This window comes from Rhinolophus ferrumequinum, chromosome 10, assembly GCF_004115265.2.
Source record: "Rhinolophus ferrumequinum isolate MPI-CBG mRhiFer1 chromosome 10, mRhiFer1_v1.p, whole genome shotgun sequence".
Lineage (NCBI taxonomy): Eukaryota > Metazoa > Chordata > Mammalia > Chiroptera > Rhinolophidae > Rhinolophus > Rhinolophus ferrumequinum.
This window is the reverse complement of record NC_046293.1, coordinates 41,468,353-41,486,443: the sequence shown is the minus strand read 5'-3', so window position 1 is coordinate 41,486,443 and position 18,091 is coordinate 41,468,353. Positions and strand designations below refer to the sequence as shown.

The 18,091-nt window shown below is 37.8% G+C and overlaps 1 protein-coding gene across 4 annotated transcripts in view; it reads right to left on the bottom strand.

The window, feature by feature from the left end:
* FGD4 (FYVE, RhoGEF and PH domain containing 4) overlaps positions 1–18,091 on the bottom strand; it is a 181,088-nt gene that overhangs the window by 5,646 nt on the left and 157,351 nt on the right. For all 4 annotated transcript variants that reach the window (XM_033118451.1, XM_033118453.1, XM_033118454.1 and 1 more), the window contains exons 8-14: positions 16,128–16,266; positions 13,844–13,902; positions 13,368–13,514; positions 7,027–7,199; positions 3,424–3,454; positions 2,858–2,950; positions 2,444–2,569 (exon numbers count right to left, since the gene is read on the bottom strand). In XM_033118451.1, the coding sequence (XP_032974342.1) occupies positions 2,444–2,569; positions 2,858–2,950; positions 3,424–3,454; positions 7,027–7,199; positions 13,368–13,514; positions 13,844–13,902; positions 16,128–16,266 (768 nt within the window). The remainder of the gene's footprint in view (positions 1–2,443; positions 2,570–2,857; positions 2,951–3,423; positions 3,455–7,026; positions 7,200–13,367; positions 13,515–13,843; positions 13,903–16,127; positions 16,267–18,091) is intronic.

Here is an 18,091-nt window from a genome sequence, read left to right as displayed (position 1 = left end):
TTCCCTTTGCTCTGGGATAATTAACTTTTTTTTTTAATTGGGGAATATTGGGAAACTGTGTTTTTCCAGGATGTCAAGTCATTGCTTTTCAATCTAGTTGTGGGGAGCACAGCTCAGCTCCAAGTCAAGTCATTGTTTTCAATCCAGTTGTGGAGGGCACAGCTCACTGGCCCATGTGAGAATCGAACCAGCAATCTTGTTGTTAAGAGCTCACCCTCTAACCAACTGAGCCATCGGCCTGCCCCACCAATTTTTAACTATAGTCCACAAAGTCCTGCATAATCTATCCCTGTTACTCCCTGTATCTTTAGTGGCACTGGCTTCTACAGTCCCGAAAGTGCTTGCTCCTGCCCTCTCTCATCTCTGCTTCAGTGAGTTAACTCTCGTTCATCCTTCAGATGTTGACTCAAAATCTTCCTTCTTCAAGGAAGACGACTCTAACTTCCAGAATAGAGCACATCTCTTGTCACCATGCTACTCTAAAGTTCCCTGTACTCTTTTTCATGCACTGATTATAGGTTATAATCATATACTTGTGTGATTATTTGAATAATGTTTGTTGCCCGAACTAGGCTGTAATCTCTACGAGATTGTCCTTGTATATTTTGCTCACCAGTACACAATAAACATTTACAGAATGCCAAGGAGTGAATGACTATAATGAATAGATGCTATTTCTTAATGAATGGTATTTTTCCTAATTATTATAGGATAATTTTTTTTATAACTTCTAGTTTAAAAAAGTTATCCTCTTGCTTCTAGAAGCATATTTCCCCCCAATTTATAGTGGATAAACTCTATTTAAGAAATAAAAATATTAGTAAAACTTCTGGTTTAGGTTCACAGCATGTAAAATTCAGGATAAAAAACTACTGTTTTCTCATAATTACAATGAAATTACTCTAGGATTTTGAATTAGATATGTCTGTATCTGTAAATTCCTATCAACAAATATCTTATATTCAAATCATACCATAGTATTTTGATGATCTACGTTCAAATACATTTTTGTTTGTTTACAGAAGGTAAGTATGTCAGTACCTGAAATAATTTCAAGCAAACTCAATGACAGATATTTTAAAAGTCTTATCCTGAGGGAGTAAAAGATGTTTGCTATCAATTTAATTTTGATTACAAAACTGTCTCGCTGAGTTGAAACTTAGGAAAAAAGAATAAATCGGTAGTGTAACACTAACCTAAAAGAACTATTAATAAAAAATTATTGCACTTAATCATACTAGTATTATATTAGACCATAACACTGCAATATCCTCCACTATGGTTACTCGTTGCTTTTTAGAGAAAATATAATCTTCAACTTGGTTTACAAGGCTCTCCAAAGCCTGCTGCTACCTCTCTCCAGCTTCATTTCGTGCTTTGTTCCTTATCGTTCTTTCCACATGAAACAACTTAAGCGCTGAAAACCTGTTATGTGCCTTTTCTAGCTTGAGTTGTTAGAGAAACATTATTGCCATTAAATGAACAAATGTGCCCTTTTAAATTTGTAATGGACACCCGCAGTCCACCTGTTTCTCTGATAGGCTTGCTTTCCCTGCTCAGAGACAACTACTTCATACTTAGCCCTCCTTCTGGAAGCCGCCCCCCCCAACCTTCTGCCCCTTTCACTTTCAGCTGATGACTCTTCCTCATACTTCAATGAAAATATACATGTCCTCAGACCTAAATTCCCTCATTTTCCCCCACTAAATTAAAAACACACCCACATTTGTGCCCATCTTTACCTTTTTCCTTTCTGTTACAATGGAGGGAAGTTTCCATCAAAATCCTGAACTTCCATTCATGCTAACGGGCTCCATTATGATGAAATCGAGAAAAAAGGTTCCATCTCTTATTTTCTCAAAGCCATCAGTTCCTTTGGTTATTATTTCTCTAACTATTTCTTATGTCACACTTCAACTTATTCCTTATGCTCTTGCCGCGTAACCTTTTGGCAGTCTCAGGAATAGCCCACCGTCTTTCTTACCTCAGGGCTTTTGACATACAGAGTCTCACCGCCTGAACTTCTTCCCACCTCCCTTGTTGTGGTTCTTAGCTCTTTCTCACCTTTTGGGCAGCAGCCAAAATACCAACCCCTCAGATAAGTCTTCATGTTTCTAGCTAAAATTGGTTCCAAAAACTCCTTCCTTACCATTACTCTCCATTTTTAACTTCTTGATTGCTTCCTTATTATATTTACAGTAATTTGAAATGCTTATTAGTCCATTTACTGGACATTGGTCTATTTTCGCCATTAGACTGTAAGCTGTGTGAAGCTGGGTATCATTTTGCTTACCAGTTTTCAGGACCCAGCACAGTGCTTTGTACATAGTTGTCACTAAAATACGTTTATCAAGGAAGTGATTTACTGAATGATTTTTTGGGGTCTTTTCCAAGTACATGATTTTATAACACTTAACCTGACTGAGCAAACAATCTTACTCACATGCCCACATGCTCTACAGTGATGTCTTCTCCTTGTCAGTGCATTGAAAGACTCTTTACATTTCATACACATCGTCACTTCATTATCTCGGATCCATCTTGGGGCTCTTTTTCCTAGCTCAGCAGTCTAAAAAGGAAAGAGAGATTCAATTTTAATAGAAAAAAAACAAAACAGTCATATTCATTCATTCATTCATTCATTCATTCAAAGCACTTTACTAACATTGCTCATACTATATTCTGAAATTCTAGATGCAGGAAGAAAAGTAAAAGATTCAAAGAAGGTTAAGCAGTATGCAAAGGCCCTCAGTTCCAGCATTGCAAAGGGAAAAGGCTGGAGAACAAAATGACCAGATAGATCTTTTGTAACTGCAAAGAGAAAACAGATAAAAGTTGAAAACTTAATTCAACTCACAGAAACCTCTGAATGAATGTCATTATCCTTTGCAATTGCATTTCTGAAGGTTTCGTGCCTCTGCTGAAAAGCATCAATAGTCTCCTGAAGGGCCTAAAATATAAGTAAAATTCAAAGCTCACATTAGAATATCACATACAAATTAGTGAAACTACTTTATTAAATAAATATTTATGGTGGAAATCACCTTAACACTTAAATGACCTTGATCCGAAGACTACAATATGTGCACAATGCAACAATACCCTGTTTCCCCGAAAATAAGACCTAGCCGGACAATCAGCTGTAATGCATCATTTGGAGCAAAAATTAATGTCAGACCTGGTATTATATTATATATTATATTATATTACATCACATCACATCACATCACATTACATTATATTATATAAGACCAGGTCTTATATTATAGCAAAATAAGACTGGGTCTTATGTTCATTTTTTCTCCAAAAGATGCATTAGAGCTGATCATCCGGCTAAGTCTTATTTTTGGGGAAACACGATATGTGCATGTTTGTGTACACATACAGAGGTTACCAAAAAATGAAAATAGAAATCAGGTTTACCTTGATCCATTCTTCTTTGTCTTGTTCAGAACTAAAACAAAACAAAATTAAACTGAATGCAGAGACCATTAATGAACAGTTACACCTGGTGAACAAAAGTATGCTTTAATGATGTTTCAACTTTCTGGAAAATTCAGGGATGTCCAAGAGGGAGTTACAATCAAAATTAAACAGAATCTCTGGCAATTAAAAAAATAAATTCTTAAACAGAATTTTAGACTATCCATTTACTCTGGTACACATAATTTCCGATGACGAGAGATACGTTTAGCTTCTGTTAATAAACTTCCCTGACATAAAGTTAAACAACCACCATCAAGTTGTACATAACAAGTAACTGTAGAGCTAGCTTTATACTGCATATACAACTAGTCTTCCAATTCACCTGTATAAAAACAGATGAAACTTTTAAAGGCTACTAGTCATAGCCCATCTTTAAAAAAATTATAATCATCGTTGAGAATCTAAAATACATTTGTAAGACCTTACGGAGTTATTTAACATTTTCTTTGATAAACAATTTAATTTTATTTTGTTAGGAGGCTTCAAGCAATACCATACCTAACCAATTATATAACAGATAAAAGCAAAAGAAAAAAATGTTAATACCTGTAGGAAGGAAGTTTCACATATTAATAGTCCCCATTTAGGCAACCCAAGAAACCTTGATAATCTCTCTTCTGTTGTTCAGACACACCTCTTGGGTTTGCAGATTTGGAAGTATGCTGATTTGGAAGTATTTAATAATTTTCTGTTGGGAAAAAATTTCTCTGACTATAGTCAAATCCCCTGTTTTCCTGTTAAGACAAGTTTTATTTCATCTCCCTTGCAGGTAGCTTATGTAGCTAACTGTTCTTATATACCATGGTAGAAAAATCCCCCTTAGTAGACTCTGGACTAAGAGGAAAAAATTTCTTTGACTACAGTCAAATCTCCTGTTTTCTTCTTAAGACAAGTTTTATTTCATCTCCCTTGTAGGTAGCTTATGTAGCTGACTGTTGTTATATACTATGGTAGAAAAATCCCTCTTAGTATACTCTGGACTAAAATGTCCAATTGAGGGATTTTCAAGAGAGTCAAAGAGTGGGTGGGCTCTGTTTGCATGTGTTTGGTAGGTTAGGGCTAAGTTTGAGTTCCAGCCTGAATGTCACATGCCTTGATCCCACAGATATCACATATGCATGAGTATGGCAGGAGGTGTGCTCCTGTGACACCATCTTTCCAGCAAATTTATTATTAAGTGGCATGGTGTGCTGGAATCTGTGCCTGTCAAATGTAAGAGTCTGCTTATTGTTCATCTGGGGAACCTTGGACCAAGAACCCTGGTGGTGGTGGTGGTGGTGGTGGGCCTTCAATATTGCCCCTCAAAAAAAGATTTCTCCATACTGCTGTGCTCTGTCCCCACAAAATCAGTTCTGTTGCCCTGAAAGCAGTTATCTGCAAGCTGATTTCAGCCTGTTAAATGCAAAGAAACTTGACAAATCTTTAGTGTTTTTTGTCTTACTTTCTTAGTCATAGATGATTTTTTTTAACTTTTTTGTTTAATTTACTTATCACTATATTTTTATATTCATTTAACAATAGAAAACCAATGAATAAAAACTTTATATAAAACAGGAATACTTTATAAGCCTTTGAATATGGAAGAGTGCACAGAGTATAAGAAGTAATCAGTCCTGAGGCTAGCTTATTTAGCAAGAAAAGCAGAACACTTTTTTCCCAGGTGGTCAGAAGTGAATTCTCTTTATATGTATCTAATTTGGAGTTCCATGTAATCCCTATAACATTCTACCTTTCTGGAACCACTGTTGTTTGTCCATTCTTGAGAGAGTCATTATAGACTAGATGAAAAGTAATTGCTTAATTTAGATCTTTAATTCACCATATAATTATAAATATAACTAGAGCAATGATATTAGGGGCATAAGAAATTTAATGCAAAAGGACCACGTTTTCAATACTAATTGGAATATATCCAATATTGCATATTGGAACTCTACAAAGTGGTAACTACCTATATTTAAGAAAATTCCTCATGAATTAGCCCTTTCCTAAAAAGAAAACAGCCCAACCTGTTAATGGAGGACCAGAGTCCCCATTTAGGCAACCCAAGAAACCTTAATAATCTCTCTTCTGCTGTTTAGACACACCTCTCGGGTTTGCAGATTTGAAAGTATGCTGATATTTCTGAGCCAGCAGCACCTTTGTTCTTCTGCCATGAAGACTTCTATGGTGATCAGAACTATTGGTGAGTCCTTGTGGCCAGGTCCAATCACTCAGTCAACATCATACATTCTTCTCTGGGGTTTGATGACTGGGGCCCAAACCCCATCAGATAAGGTAGGAAAACCATGGTATTCAAAGCCAAGCCCTCCACCATTTTAACTCATGCTTGAAATGCCACTTTTTAACTTTTAGAGTAATCCCCTGGTAGCTCCCTCAGTAATGCCAGGCTCAGTACATATTTTCAGTGGGAAATCAAAGAACTGGGTGGCTATTTCTTCAAACCTTCCCAGCCTACCCCATCTTCCACAACCGTAATTTCACCAATTCCCTGACTCCAGGCATAGATTCCTGCTAAACTGATTTATTCTCTTTTGAAAGTCTGAAGTTTAAGCTTTTTGGCAGTTACTAAGTATAAATATCCAGGATGAATTCACCTGAGCAGCCAGAACCACATGCCATTGGTGCAAAGGAAGACACGGGCTCTCTGACTTTCCATGGATTCTAGGGTATGGGAACTGTCGAGCTGGAATTGGTACTTAACCCTCTGATCTGTGACTTTTTGGAGTATCCCCATTTTTCACCATGCTAGGTCTTTATGAGGATAAATGGGTGACAGTCTTCAAAAGCAATTATTTTAAAACCTGATAGAACTCTGTCTCCCAGTGGTTCATGCACGAGGTAGCTGTACTCTACCAGAGTGGTTCTCATGTTTTTTTCTCCAAACATGGTTATGCTAGCAGACAAGATGTTACGATTCCAATCCTTTCTCTCCCACTCAATAAAGCATATAAGAGGGGACACCCTTTCCAGAAGTCCTGGTTGCTAAAGGCCACTAGAGCCCCAAATGGCCTCCTCCATGTATCCTCCAACGGTGGTAGGAGAATCATTACCTTTTCCACCCTGCATTCTCCAAACAGTCTCTCCATCAAAGTGCCATTAAATCCCATGAATGCAGAGCCTCTGAAGAACTGATAGTTAAAGCTTCAACTTTTAGCATGGAATAATAAGCATCAATAAACATTTGTGGACCAAAAGGAATGATGGAGGGAAAAAGGTGGAGGGGAGAACCTTTTCCTACAAGATTCAAAACTCTGGCTTGAATCTAACAACTTCATTCTCTAAGCACCTTGTAAATCTGAAGAGCAAATGTAATTTACTGAATGCTTACTGTTTGAAAACCACTATCCTAGGCACTATGGAGGAATCACAAGGGAAAACACAATTCCTGCTTTTCAAGAGGTTACATCTTTCCACTTATGCCCAACCAGATTCCCAGAGGTCTGTAGCATTCACTTGGCAAAGATCCTCAGAATTATTCTATCCTATGATCCATTCTGATGCTTTTGGAAAGCTGTGTGATAGAAATGGTTCTCTTACCTGGCTTGAAGTTCTAGTGTTCTCTCTTTCCCAGATACCTGGAAAGTGTGTGGATATTCCTCATTGTGAGTCTCTATAATTTGCATTCCATCAATGCCAACCCTGGTTCGAACTGTGAATTTAGAGCCCACCAAGCTGAATCTTGGCACACAGTATAGCAACATGTTGTTGAACTGCAGGGAAGCAGAACACATATGAATAAACAAGAAAACAAAGGAGAGAGAGAAAAGTGAAGAATATTGAAAGTAACCTTAGACAATATTCCAAGGAATTTCCAAGGAATACATTACTGTCTATGTGAGCAAAATTATTTAAATACTATATTGAGATTTTACGCTTATATCAAAATTATCATATTTTAGAATTTATCGCATGTACGTCCCTTCATTGATTCATAAATGTTTTATTGAATTTAAGTAAACCAATCATTTTTGTGCTATTAAAAAAATTAGGCCGGCCCAGTGGCTCAGGCAATTGCAGTGCCGTGCTCCTAATGCCGAAGGCCGCCGGTTCAATTCCCACATGGGCCAGTGAGCTGTGCTCTCTACAGCTAAGATTGTGAACAATGGCTCTCCCTGGAGCTGGGCTGCCGTGAGCAGCTGGTGGTTGGTGTGCGCTGCTGTGTACTGCCATGGGCTGCTATGTGCTGACGTGTGCTACTGTGAGCAGCCGGTGGCCACGCTGGCTGGCAGTCATGAGTGGCCGGCAGCAAGAGCTGCCCTGAGCTGCTGACCAACGACCAGTGACCGACTGCCTGGCGGGGGGTAAGGGGGTGGAACGCAAGGCTCATAATACCAGCATGGGCCAAGGAGCTCTGTCCTACAACTAGACTGAGAAACAATGGCTTAAAAAAAAACAGGGGGGAGGAGGGGCAGGGGCAAAAAAAAAAGTTCAATTGAATTCAGCAACAGTTTATTAAGAATCAACTAAGTTTTCAAGCTATTCTCAACCATATAAGTTGAAGTCCTCAGTCAACAAAATTTCCAATTGCTGTGTCTTCGAGAATAATTCTATAATAGCTGTTAGAGCAATATTTAGCTATTATTTTTATCAGTGTGTTTAATGTTAAGTTAAAAACAGCTAAAATTATTAATTTCAATTTCATTAGAACACGTCGGGTTAGCACAGTAACTTTATGTAAATAACCAAGTCACTGTTTTATATTGGCCCGTATCCTGCTTAATAATTCATCATGTATGAATTAACAGAAAAGTCACCTATTTTAGCAAAAAGTCTTTAAAGATCTTTATACAATCTACTTTTAAAAATGAAAAGCTTTATTTTCCAATTATGTATTCCAATTATGTAATCCAATTATGTATTGTGCCTCATTTCTAGTCAACAATGAACAGTACCTGCTAGTCAGGCTCAAGCAATGATTTTGGGAGGGCACGGAATTCACACTGATCTATCAAAACGTGGAAAAGGATGAAAGTCTAAATACCGGGGGGGCCAAAAAAATGTATACACATGACTTGTATTCATCTTTTTGATCGGTAGATATTGAGTATTACAATTTTATTACAGCTTTTCCTTTTCTTACAATGTGTATACATTTTTTTGGTACCCTCTGTATATAAGTTAATTTGTAGGCAGACTCCTAAAGAAGGGCCGTACCTATCTTCCTACTTCATGTTTGTTTCTTGCGCGATTTCTAGAGTTACATATATTTTTCTAAGACAAGAGCAACCGGGGCCTTAAACCCTTGTGCGCGATGTGACCTCTAATGTCTCAGGATTATTATCTGGAAAAGTCATAGATGGTTGACAGGATTAAATGAGGAAAGATGTCCTGTTCTGCCAGGCCCTCTGTCTGGCTCCACACAGCCATAAAGATAAGAAATGTTGATGGATATTTAACACACGTCCACATGTCTATGTGACACCGTCTCTCGTACTCATTCAGAAAGCCAATTTCTCACCAGTTGTTCCTTATATATTATTTTGCAACTTCCTGTAACCAGTATCATTAAATTTCATTTCCACAACTGGATAACTAAAGGACACAAAATACATTTTCATCAGATATATCTCAGTACCACATTTTGCATCTACACTTCTGGAAGAGAACACTAATGACCTAGGCCTTATTACTAACTGTCCTCTGTATTCTATGGCGATCAGAGCCTCATTGAAAACACTGAGAGGTTCTCATCACCATCCCAGCCTGATTAAAGCAACAGCTAGTCTGTTACTTGCTCATGTTACCATTTCTTTCTTCTACCAAGACTTTCTCAGGAGGCCATTTGGTGAAGACCGTGACGGGTACAGCAGGACCTGCAGAGCCACCATCAAAATGGACAGGACTCACACTTTCAAGATAGCAACAACCACCACATTTTCTGCAACCTGAGTGACAAATGTACTGTTATGGCATAAAATTTCCAAGTTATCTGATACTTGTACTCAAGTTCACTTTATAAAGTTCAGCAAAGTCTTGTTATTTTATAGAAACACAAGTCCACGAAAGTGGACGTTCTTATGCATTTGCTTTTTGGAGTTATGGAGGTCAGATAAGATGCCAGACCATCTTATAAGGAATGGTATGTTTCTCTTTCCCTTTCATGCTTTCAGTATTACATTCCCCCGACTATTGTCGTCCTAAGTGGGACTTCACATTCCAAATTGTCACTGACTATATGTTAGCCTTTTATAACTCAGATCACAATTCAATGCTAGTCAATAAATACCCTTTTTCTTCTTCCAAGAGGTGAAGGTGAGACCTCTTAAAGAATATAAAATATTGCTTACAAAGTAGAAGAGACCATATGTGTAAAGGAATTAGGTAGCTAGCTAGTCCTGTTCCCTCTGTGACCTTGCTCCTGAGATAAAGCCACCGCCACCTTCTCTCTGGATTTCCACTGGCACTGAAAAAGGAAGTTATAGCAACTGTAGCACCAAGTAGATCAACTTTTCCTTTCAGTACAGGACGTTCCTTTTTATCGCATGCCCACTGTGCAGAAGTAGTTATTGACAGGCAATCTCTGGCTGGAAAGGCAAGTCTAGAAATGCTAAGCTGTGTCAAAAGCTAGAAGCAAGTCTCAACTGTATTAAAAAGTACTGGAAGGGTCCCCCTCCTTGATCTTCAGTGTTATTTAACTATTTCTTTCAAGTCTCTTAAAATATATTTATTTGATGGCAATAATTCAATTTCATGTCTCACCAGTGACTGTTTCATTCAAGTTTGTTTTAAAAAAAGCCAAAACCAGATTCTAAATATAATTAGACTTTCCAGACAAATGTAACATCCCATAGTAGGAAATAGAAAAGTTGCCCTCTTTTCCTTTCTAGAGAGAAGAGAGAATAAAAATGGGACCTCTGAAGTTTCTACATATAAAAAAAAAAACACCCCAAGAAGCTCTATGGGAAAAGTGTGCTGGTGAGAGAAGAGATTCTGTGACAAGTACAGTACTGGAGGGGGAGGATTAAAGCATGAACACTGCAGGGAATGCTTCGAAGATGGTCTTCAAATGATGAATGTGGCTTTCTTACAATTCTTGCTGTATGACTCCATTCTCCCAGGAGGCAATGGCACGATATGTTTGATAGCTTATAATAACGGGAACAAGATGGGTCCTTGCCTCAAAGTTACTATTACTGTATTTCCCCCAAGGCTCTTTGCCATCTGTCCTCCAAAAAGCTGCTTAATTTGGCTCCATGTCAAGGTATTCAACCTAAAACTATTTCCAGAATTCTCAAATGTGAAAAGTAAACTAAGGCAACTGGTTAGACCGAATTAAAACTATAGAACCTGTAACACTAATGTGGAAGAGGGGAAAAGACAACTACCTACCTAAGCACCTAAAGGCAGGGTAAAGACAAAGGGAAGACACTGATTCCCAGGCATTTTGCCCAGAATAGTGTATTAAGCACGTCTGTTTAATCTGCATTTTTGATGCTTCATGGCCTTCCTGACACTGGAGGAACTGTCCCTCTCGACTCCTAGAGACAGCAAATGAAACCTGCAAACACACCTTCCAGATGGAAACCAACCAATCCAGAGCCCACAACCCCCATCCGCCTCTTTCATTGGCTCTCACTCTGAGCAGTATTCCTCCGCCCTACTCACCCTAGGGCCAGGTCCCAGACAATAGACACTAATTCCCAGAGTCTGATAGTTATTTACACTAGGGAATCCTAAACCTGTTTCTCCTGCGCTGCCTTTTCCTTTTTGCAGTGACTACAATAAGGCTCTACTCAAGCTTTCAGCTTGTTCCCTCTGCCTCGTGACTCTGGTGCTTTATCATGTAGCGCCCCCCGCTTCCCCCCGACTTCCCCATGGTTTGGCATGTCCCCTCTTTTGGGAATCTGTGAGTATAACTATCTTTGCAATGGCAATTGTCTCCTATATGGTAGCCTTACCACACCTGAAAAAAAACCCCTACAGTTCAAAGTAAGTAGACCTCTGAACTATGACAGGACATCGTGTGTCCCTGATTTATATTTAGTTCACTTCATAACCTCAGAAAGGTGAAGTACTTCTGTTGAGCTCAAATGCAGATTTTTATAGTTAATTTGGATAATATCTATACATTTAAAAATGTTAGAGATATAATTGATATACCATAAAATTTACCCCCTTTAAAAATGTTCGATTCATGGTTTTTAATATAGTTGTAAATTGTGCAATAATCACTACTATCTAGTTCTAGAATATTCCATCACTCCAAATGGAAACCCTGTGTCCATTTCCTCCTCTCTACCAGCCCTAGGCAATCACTCCTTACATCCATCTTTATACATTTGCCTATTCTGGACATTTCATATAAAGGGAATCATACGTGTATGGCCTTTTGCGAACAGCTTGACACAGTGTTTTCAGTTCATCCATATATCATGTATCAGTATTTTAGTCTTTTTTATTGCCATAGAGTAGTACATTGCACGAATATACCACATTTTGCTTACCCGTTGATCAGTTGATGAACCTTTAAGTTGTTTCCACTTTCTGGTTATTATGAATAATTTTCTCATGAACATTCATGTACAAGTTTTGTGTAGACACATGTTTTCAATTTTCTCTAGTTATACAAACTTGGAGTAAGTAGAACTGCTGGGTCAAATGGTGACCATATGTTCTTTTTTTAAAAATGAGAATACCCCTCTGCATGACAATTTGTTCTTATAAATTTTCCTTCCAAACAACAGAAACCTCAAATTCCCCCAATGACAACTCATATTACGGTGGTGAGATGATTGCTTTGCAGCAGAAATTTCAGATGTGAGTAACATCCTGAGACTGTAATGTGTGCCAGTCACTGGGCAACCTCCTTACCAACGTCTCTGTTTCTTTGGCTCTAACAATCATGATAACAGCTTACATTTACTGAGTTATTACTCAATGTTAGCTTCTTGTTACTCAATGTTAGCTATTACTATAATCATCAGCATACCATTAGATATAAAAAGGAGCTGGAATTGCCAGTGACTAAAAATAAATAGCCTGGCTACCCGAAGAAGAGCTCTTACATTTGAGATAAGCCCCAGACTAATTGTCATGTCCAGGAAGTGAAGGAAGGGACAGGGCAGGCATTGACTGCAGTGAAAAGGACTATGTAGCAAACTCATGCACTTTGTTTTTTGTGTGTTTTTTTTTTAACTTTTAAATTTATTTTTGAGTGTGTTTTTCCAGGACCCATCAGCTTCAAGTCAAGCAGTTGTTTCAATCTAGTTGTGGAGGGTGCAGCTCACAATGGCCCATGCAGGGATCAAACCGGCAACCCTGGTGTTATGAGCATCACGCTCTAACCAACTGAGCTAACCGGCCACCCCAAATTCATATACTTTTCATATAGATATTTCAGGCACAAGTTTTCCAAACTTGCTTATACATTTCTTTACACTAGAAAGATTTAAAGTAGTGCTTAGAGAGGATTAGGAAGAGAACTGTTGTCAGGAAATAGTATGCCAACAAAATATCCAGAAAATGGTACCCTTTAGCCTATAACAATGAAAGGAAAAATCTGAAACAAGAAAAAGAGAATTCCAGAAAGCATATCATATCCCACAAACACAATGATAGCTATGATCATTATGGAAAGGTTAAACTGTCTTCAGTATTACTTCAGTATTTCAGTATTTACTTCAGTGTTACTGAAGTAAATTACATAGGATAATTACCCAGAAAAATTATAGAAAATACTTCCAAACAAGATTTGTGTCCTTGAAAGAACAAGTTTCAGGTACTGAGGACATTTCCTTATGTGGAATCCTGACAGTGGTGACTGTACCAGGTTAGCTATAATTGCTTTGGTGAGCAAGCAAGCACCCTACTTGTCCAAGATGTATATAACAATGTTTTAGAATTATTTTTACATGATTTACCCACACTACATTACTCACTAAGAAAAGGTAGCGTTCTTGTGCTGATGTGTTCCGAGCAGCTAGTTTGAGGATCTGTCCTTCTTTTATTAGTTCATTTGAAGGATTTACAATGTCTTCTTCTTCTCCTAACATTTCATAAATCTCTAAGAGTTTCTTTAGGTTATCCTAAGAAAATAAAAACAAAAAACAGCAAGGTCAAATATAAGGTGGTTTCACTTTAGTAGCTTTAATAATATAACAACCTCAGGGAGAACACAAATCGTTCAGAAGTAACTGGAACTAAACATAAATTTAGGTATAAAATGTATCGGTTATGAGGAAATTAAAACCTGGGAGAAAGTATTATTATAGGTAACACTAAATATTTTGTAAACAATCTTTTTTGTTCATCTGTACCAATTCATTTTGATTGAAACCTGTACATAATATTAGTCTATATTGTTGACAATTATCTAACTATAGAAGACTCCTGTCTCCTCTGAAAAACCACTTACCATTTTTCTTATTGCACTATTAGAATGGCTTGCTGCTGTAGATATAATTTCAAGTGATTCTAAATGGGGACAAAAGAAAAGAAAATAAATATATGTTGTCCGTACTATGCTACTAGATAACTGACACACACTATACCTGATAATAAGAAGAAATCTGGAAAAAAGAAGGAGGAAAAGAAGAAACCTGAGACCAAAGATACAAAATAAAAGCAGGGGCAATTTCCATTTACAAACTGGGTCCTTTTAAAAGTTCATTTATAAGCAGATCACTTGGAACTTAAAGGGTATTTTCTCATAAATCATATGCAATGATTAGGCTCACAGGTACATGTAATCCATATATGCAATCCCAAATCAACAGACACCATGTACACCAGCTTCATACCAGGCACTTTGCCAGGTGCTTTCATATACATTATGTCAATGAACTCTTATACAACCTTGAACGGAAATTCTATTAGTTCCACTTGGCAGATGAAAGAAATGGAGTGATGTGACTTGGCTAAGGTCACACAACTATGATATTAAAGAGCCACATTTGAACCTAAGTCCTCCAACTCTATAATTTCTATAACATTTCAACAGTATTATTTTATTCGTTTTATGAGCAAATTAACTACCTAGCATAACCCACTTTCTTTGGGAAAACACACTCGCAGTCCTAGCCTAGGTCAGGTGAAAGAGAATCTTCTGACGCCAATGTGGATGGAGGGTTTTGTTGCGGGGACAGGTGGTAGCAAGAGATGGGAATGGGAACTCTTTGGAACGTGCAAGGTAGGAGCTCTGGGACTGCTGGTGAAAAGCTGGGGAAGCTGAGGCCTCCTGCACGGTCCACCCCAGGGAACGCTCTCAATCCTAAATCACATCCTGCTCTCTTCCTTTCTTTACTATCTTGTGATTACTTGTCAGGTTAATTCTGTTACCACAACCACCTTATCACCTCTGGACAAAATTTTCTGTCTTCTTTGTTCCACGGCTGAACGAAATGAACTTTTGTGGATTTTTGCTATACTTTCAGGTCTCTCAAAGCGCTTCTCTTATTTCTTTAGAAGTTTACTGTAAGTAGCAATGGGAAACTGAAAAGAGCAATAAAATACGCTACCATGTTGCTACCATTTCATTTTTGACATTGGCAACTTAGAGGAAGGCAAAGACTTTGAGTGTGGGACAAACTGAATTTGTATTGATATTTTAGAGAACTATCCTGACATGGGCAATTCCGTGCATTCCATATAGGATCCACGGTAAAGGGAGACAACACAAGAGGCTGGGGCCACTGCTCATGAGACCTGTTTGAGTAGCAGTGGTGATTTCCACGTCCAATCCCACCACGAGCTCTGCCACTAAGACCAAGCACTCAGGACAAAAGAGTGGAAAATGGAAGAAGGCGAGCAAGGAAAGTTTTCAACTGGAGAAGGAGAAAGGGGAGAAGTTCCTGTGGTCACTGATTCACTTGAATGGTGGGAGACTCAAATCAGAGCCTGTGTTCAGAAAAAGACCCAAGCTCCAAGATCAAAGATTGTGTTTTGTGCTCCTCGTCTCTTATCAAGGTTCACTTACAATAGAAGACAAGACATTATTAGGGAAAGCAGCAATGCCTTAAGATTGTACACCAGTATTGTTGGTACTTCTTGAAATCTATCCCATTTCTAGTTCTTAACTTTCATTCTTCCCTTAACGGCTAATTGATTTTTTAAAAGTACCCAAGAAAGTGAAATTATTATTGAAACTCTTGAGCCTTAGAAAAGCCTTTCATTCTAATCTAATGAAAAAAAATAAAAGACAACCAGCAGAATAGAAGTAAAGTTTTCTAAGAAAAGATGTTAACTGACACTAAATAGCACCATTTTCTCTTCTGAGCAGGTAGAGCTAACCTTTGCTTAGGTTATTTTTACATAGTAACTGCCATCTTAACTTTCTTGGTATGCATCAACCTATCTAATTACCCAGCAGCACTAGTAATTCTGAATGGTTGTATACTTTCTGTGACAAGGTAATTGTGTATTACTATTCCAGATGTCTCTAAGACCATAGTTTTATATTTTAGAGTTAATGATTAACACGAAACCAGCATGAGAAATGTGATTTGCATTGCTCTAAACCTGTGATTTGGGCTCAAAAATGGTTGCCTGGTTGAGGTCCTGATAACAATTTCCAGTGAGGTTATTTTCTGACACCAACATTTTACTAAAGTGGCTATGAGACCTATCTTGCGTTGGAACCACAAGACTGCATGGCCACTGAATTATCCCACAATGGAAAAGAGGCAGGGGAAAGCATTTACTTTTAGCATCATTCCAGTCTGGAGAATCAGGGGGCAGTTTCCTTAGGTAGTCCTTAAGGAGCAACTCATATCGGGGAATCCGCTGGACAGGTTCTAGCATGTGATGCTGCAAAGTCAAGCTTCCACAGACCTTTTGTTTCTGTAACGAGAAAGGTTTGTAAAGAAAGATTTAAAAATTAGGTTAACCAGTCTAAAAACACACTGAAATACGGAACTTTCATCAAGGGCAATATTTCCCTACAAAGTGTGTTCTACAAAGTTGCATCACCTACATTAGGTATATCTGGGATGCTATTAAAAATGGAAATTTTGAGGCCCATCCCAATCTATGAAAGAAATCACAATCTCTGAGCCTAGGGCCTAGGAATATGCATTTAACAATACCCCAGATTCTTTCACTAAAGGTTGAGGACCATGAATCTAGTGTAAGAACAGAAAGGAAAATCAAGCTGAATATTAAGCAAGAAAATTCCAGATTGCTGTCAGCCACTTAAATTAGTCACTGCAAGGGTTTGTGAGGCACATTATTAAATCATACTCCAGAGATTAAAACAAAAACAAAAACAAAAACATCTATTCAAGGAGCTTCACTAAGCACAACTGTATTAAATTACTTTGGATTCAGCAGAAACTATTTCGTAATAAGGCTATCATAAACGTCATTTCCTTTGAACTTAAAAAAGACTACAAAGAAGAATGACAGGATCTGAGCATTTTATTATCTGTCAGAAAATTTTAATTGTTCATTAGGTCATGGAATTCTTTTCCATTAGAAACCAAACTCTGTAAATAGAGCTACTTTTCTTAAGGCAAAATTGAGACAACAGCACTCACTTTCAATAAACTGTTAACATAAAAGAGGGAAATGATTACTTAAAAATAAGATGTGTTCTTTTCATATAAAACAAAGCGTGAATCTCATTAAAATATTTATTGAACTCATACCATGATCAAGGCACTACAGGTTATAAACGTTGTATTAAGACATGATATTTGCATTTAAAGCAAACAAGAAACTAAAGGTTTCACAGAGAAGGGAGCATTTAACGTGAATTTAGACGAGGGCAGGCTGTAGAGGGAAGAGAAGCGAGGAAGACCGGGAGGCAAGTGCAGAAAGAGGGACCTTGGAGAACAGGTCCAAGACAGTGGGGGCACGAAAGATATTCAGCAAAAGGGAACAACTGAGTTTTGTTTGCAAATAATGTATATGTAGAGAAAAAGGGGCTGACAAAGAAATAGTCATGTGGGGTAATAATGTCAAACTGGGTTTACACTTGCTTCATCTAAGGGAGGTTTTCCTGCAGGGGACTGATATTAGATCTGAGATCTAGTAAACTCAACCTGCCACAATATGTCTTTAGGAAGATGTGGGGAAACTAGTTTGGAAATTATTATTGTAGATCAGGAAAAGTAAAAAGGGCCTGAAATTAGCATGGAAGCCAAGGGCTAATGGCTTTCTTTGATAAACTGTAAAATACTATAAATGTTGTAAGTTTAGCTATCTCATTTGATTTCTCTAACAAACCTATTATGTGTGTAGGCATGTATGTATGTATATACTGATATGATACTGTATGTGTGTATTACTGACCCCAAAATTTGTACATGAAGAAACTGTGACTCGGAGAAGTTAGGAGAGTTTTCCAAGGTCAAGTAACTATAAGCAGAAGACTAGGATTCTAACCTAGGTTAGCTGATTCTCAATCCACCACTCCTTTCACAACTCACTCATTTCCTCATAATGTGAAGACAGACATTGCGGAGACAGAATTTTAAGATTTGATAAAACAATAATGACCACTGTCACCAGAATAATGTAGTGAAATATCCAACAAGCTCCATGCTAAGCACCCTGTATATATTATCTCGCAGGCAAACATAGAGAATGAGGAAACACAAAAGGCAGCAGTCAAGGAGCAATAGTGTCCCACACCAAGAATCTTATGTGATCTAAATTCCTTTTC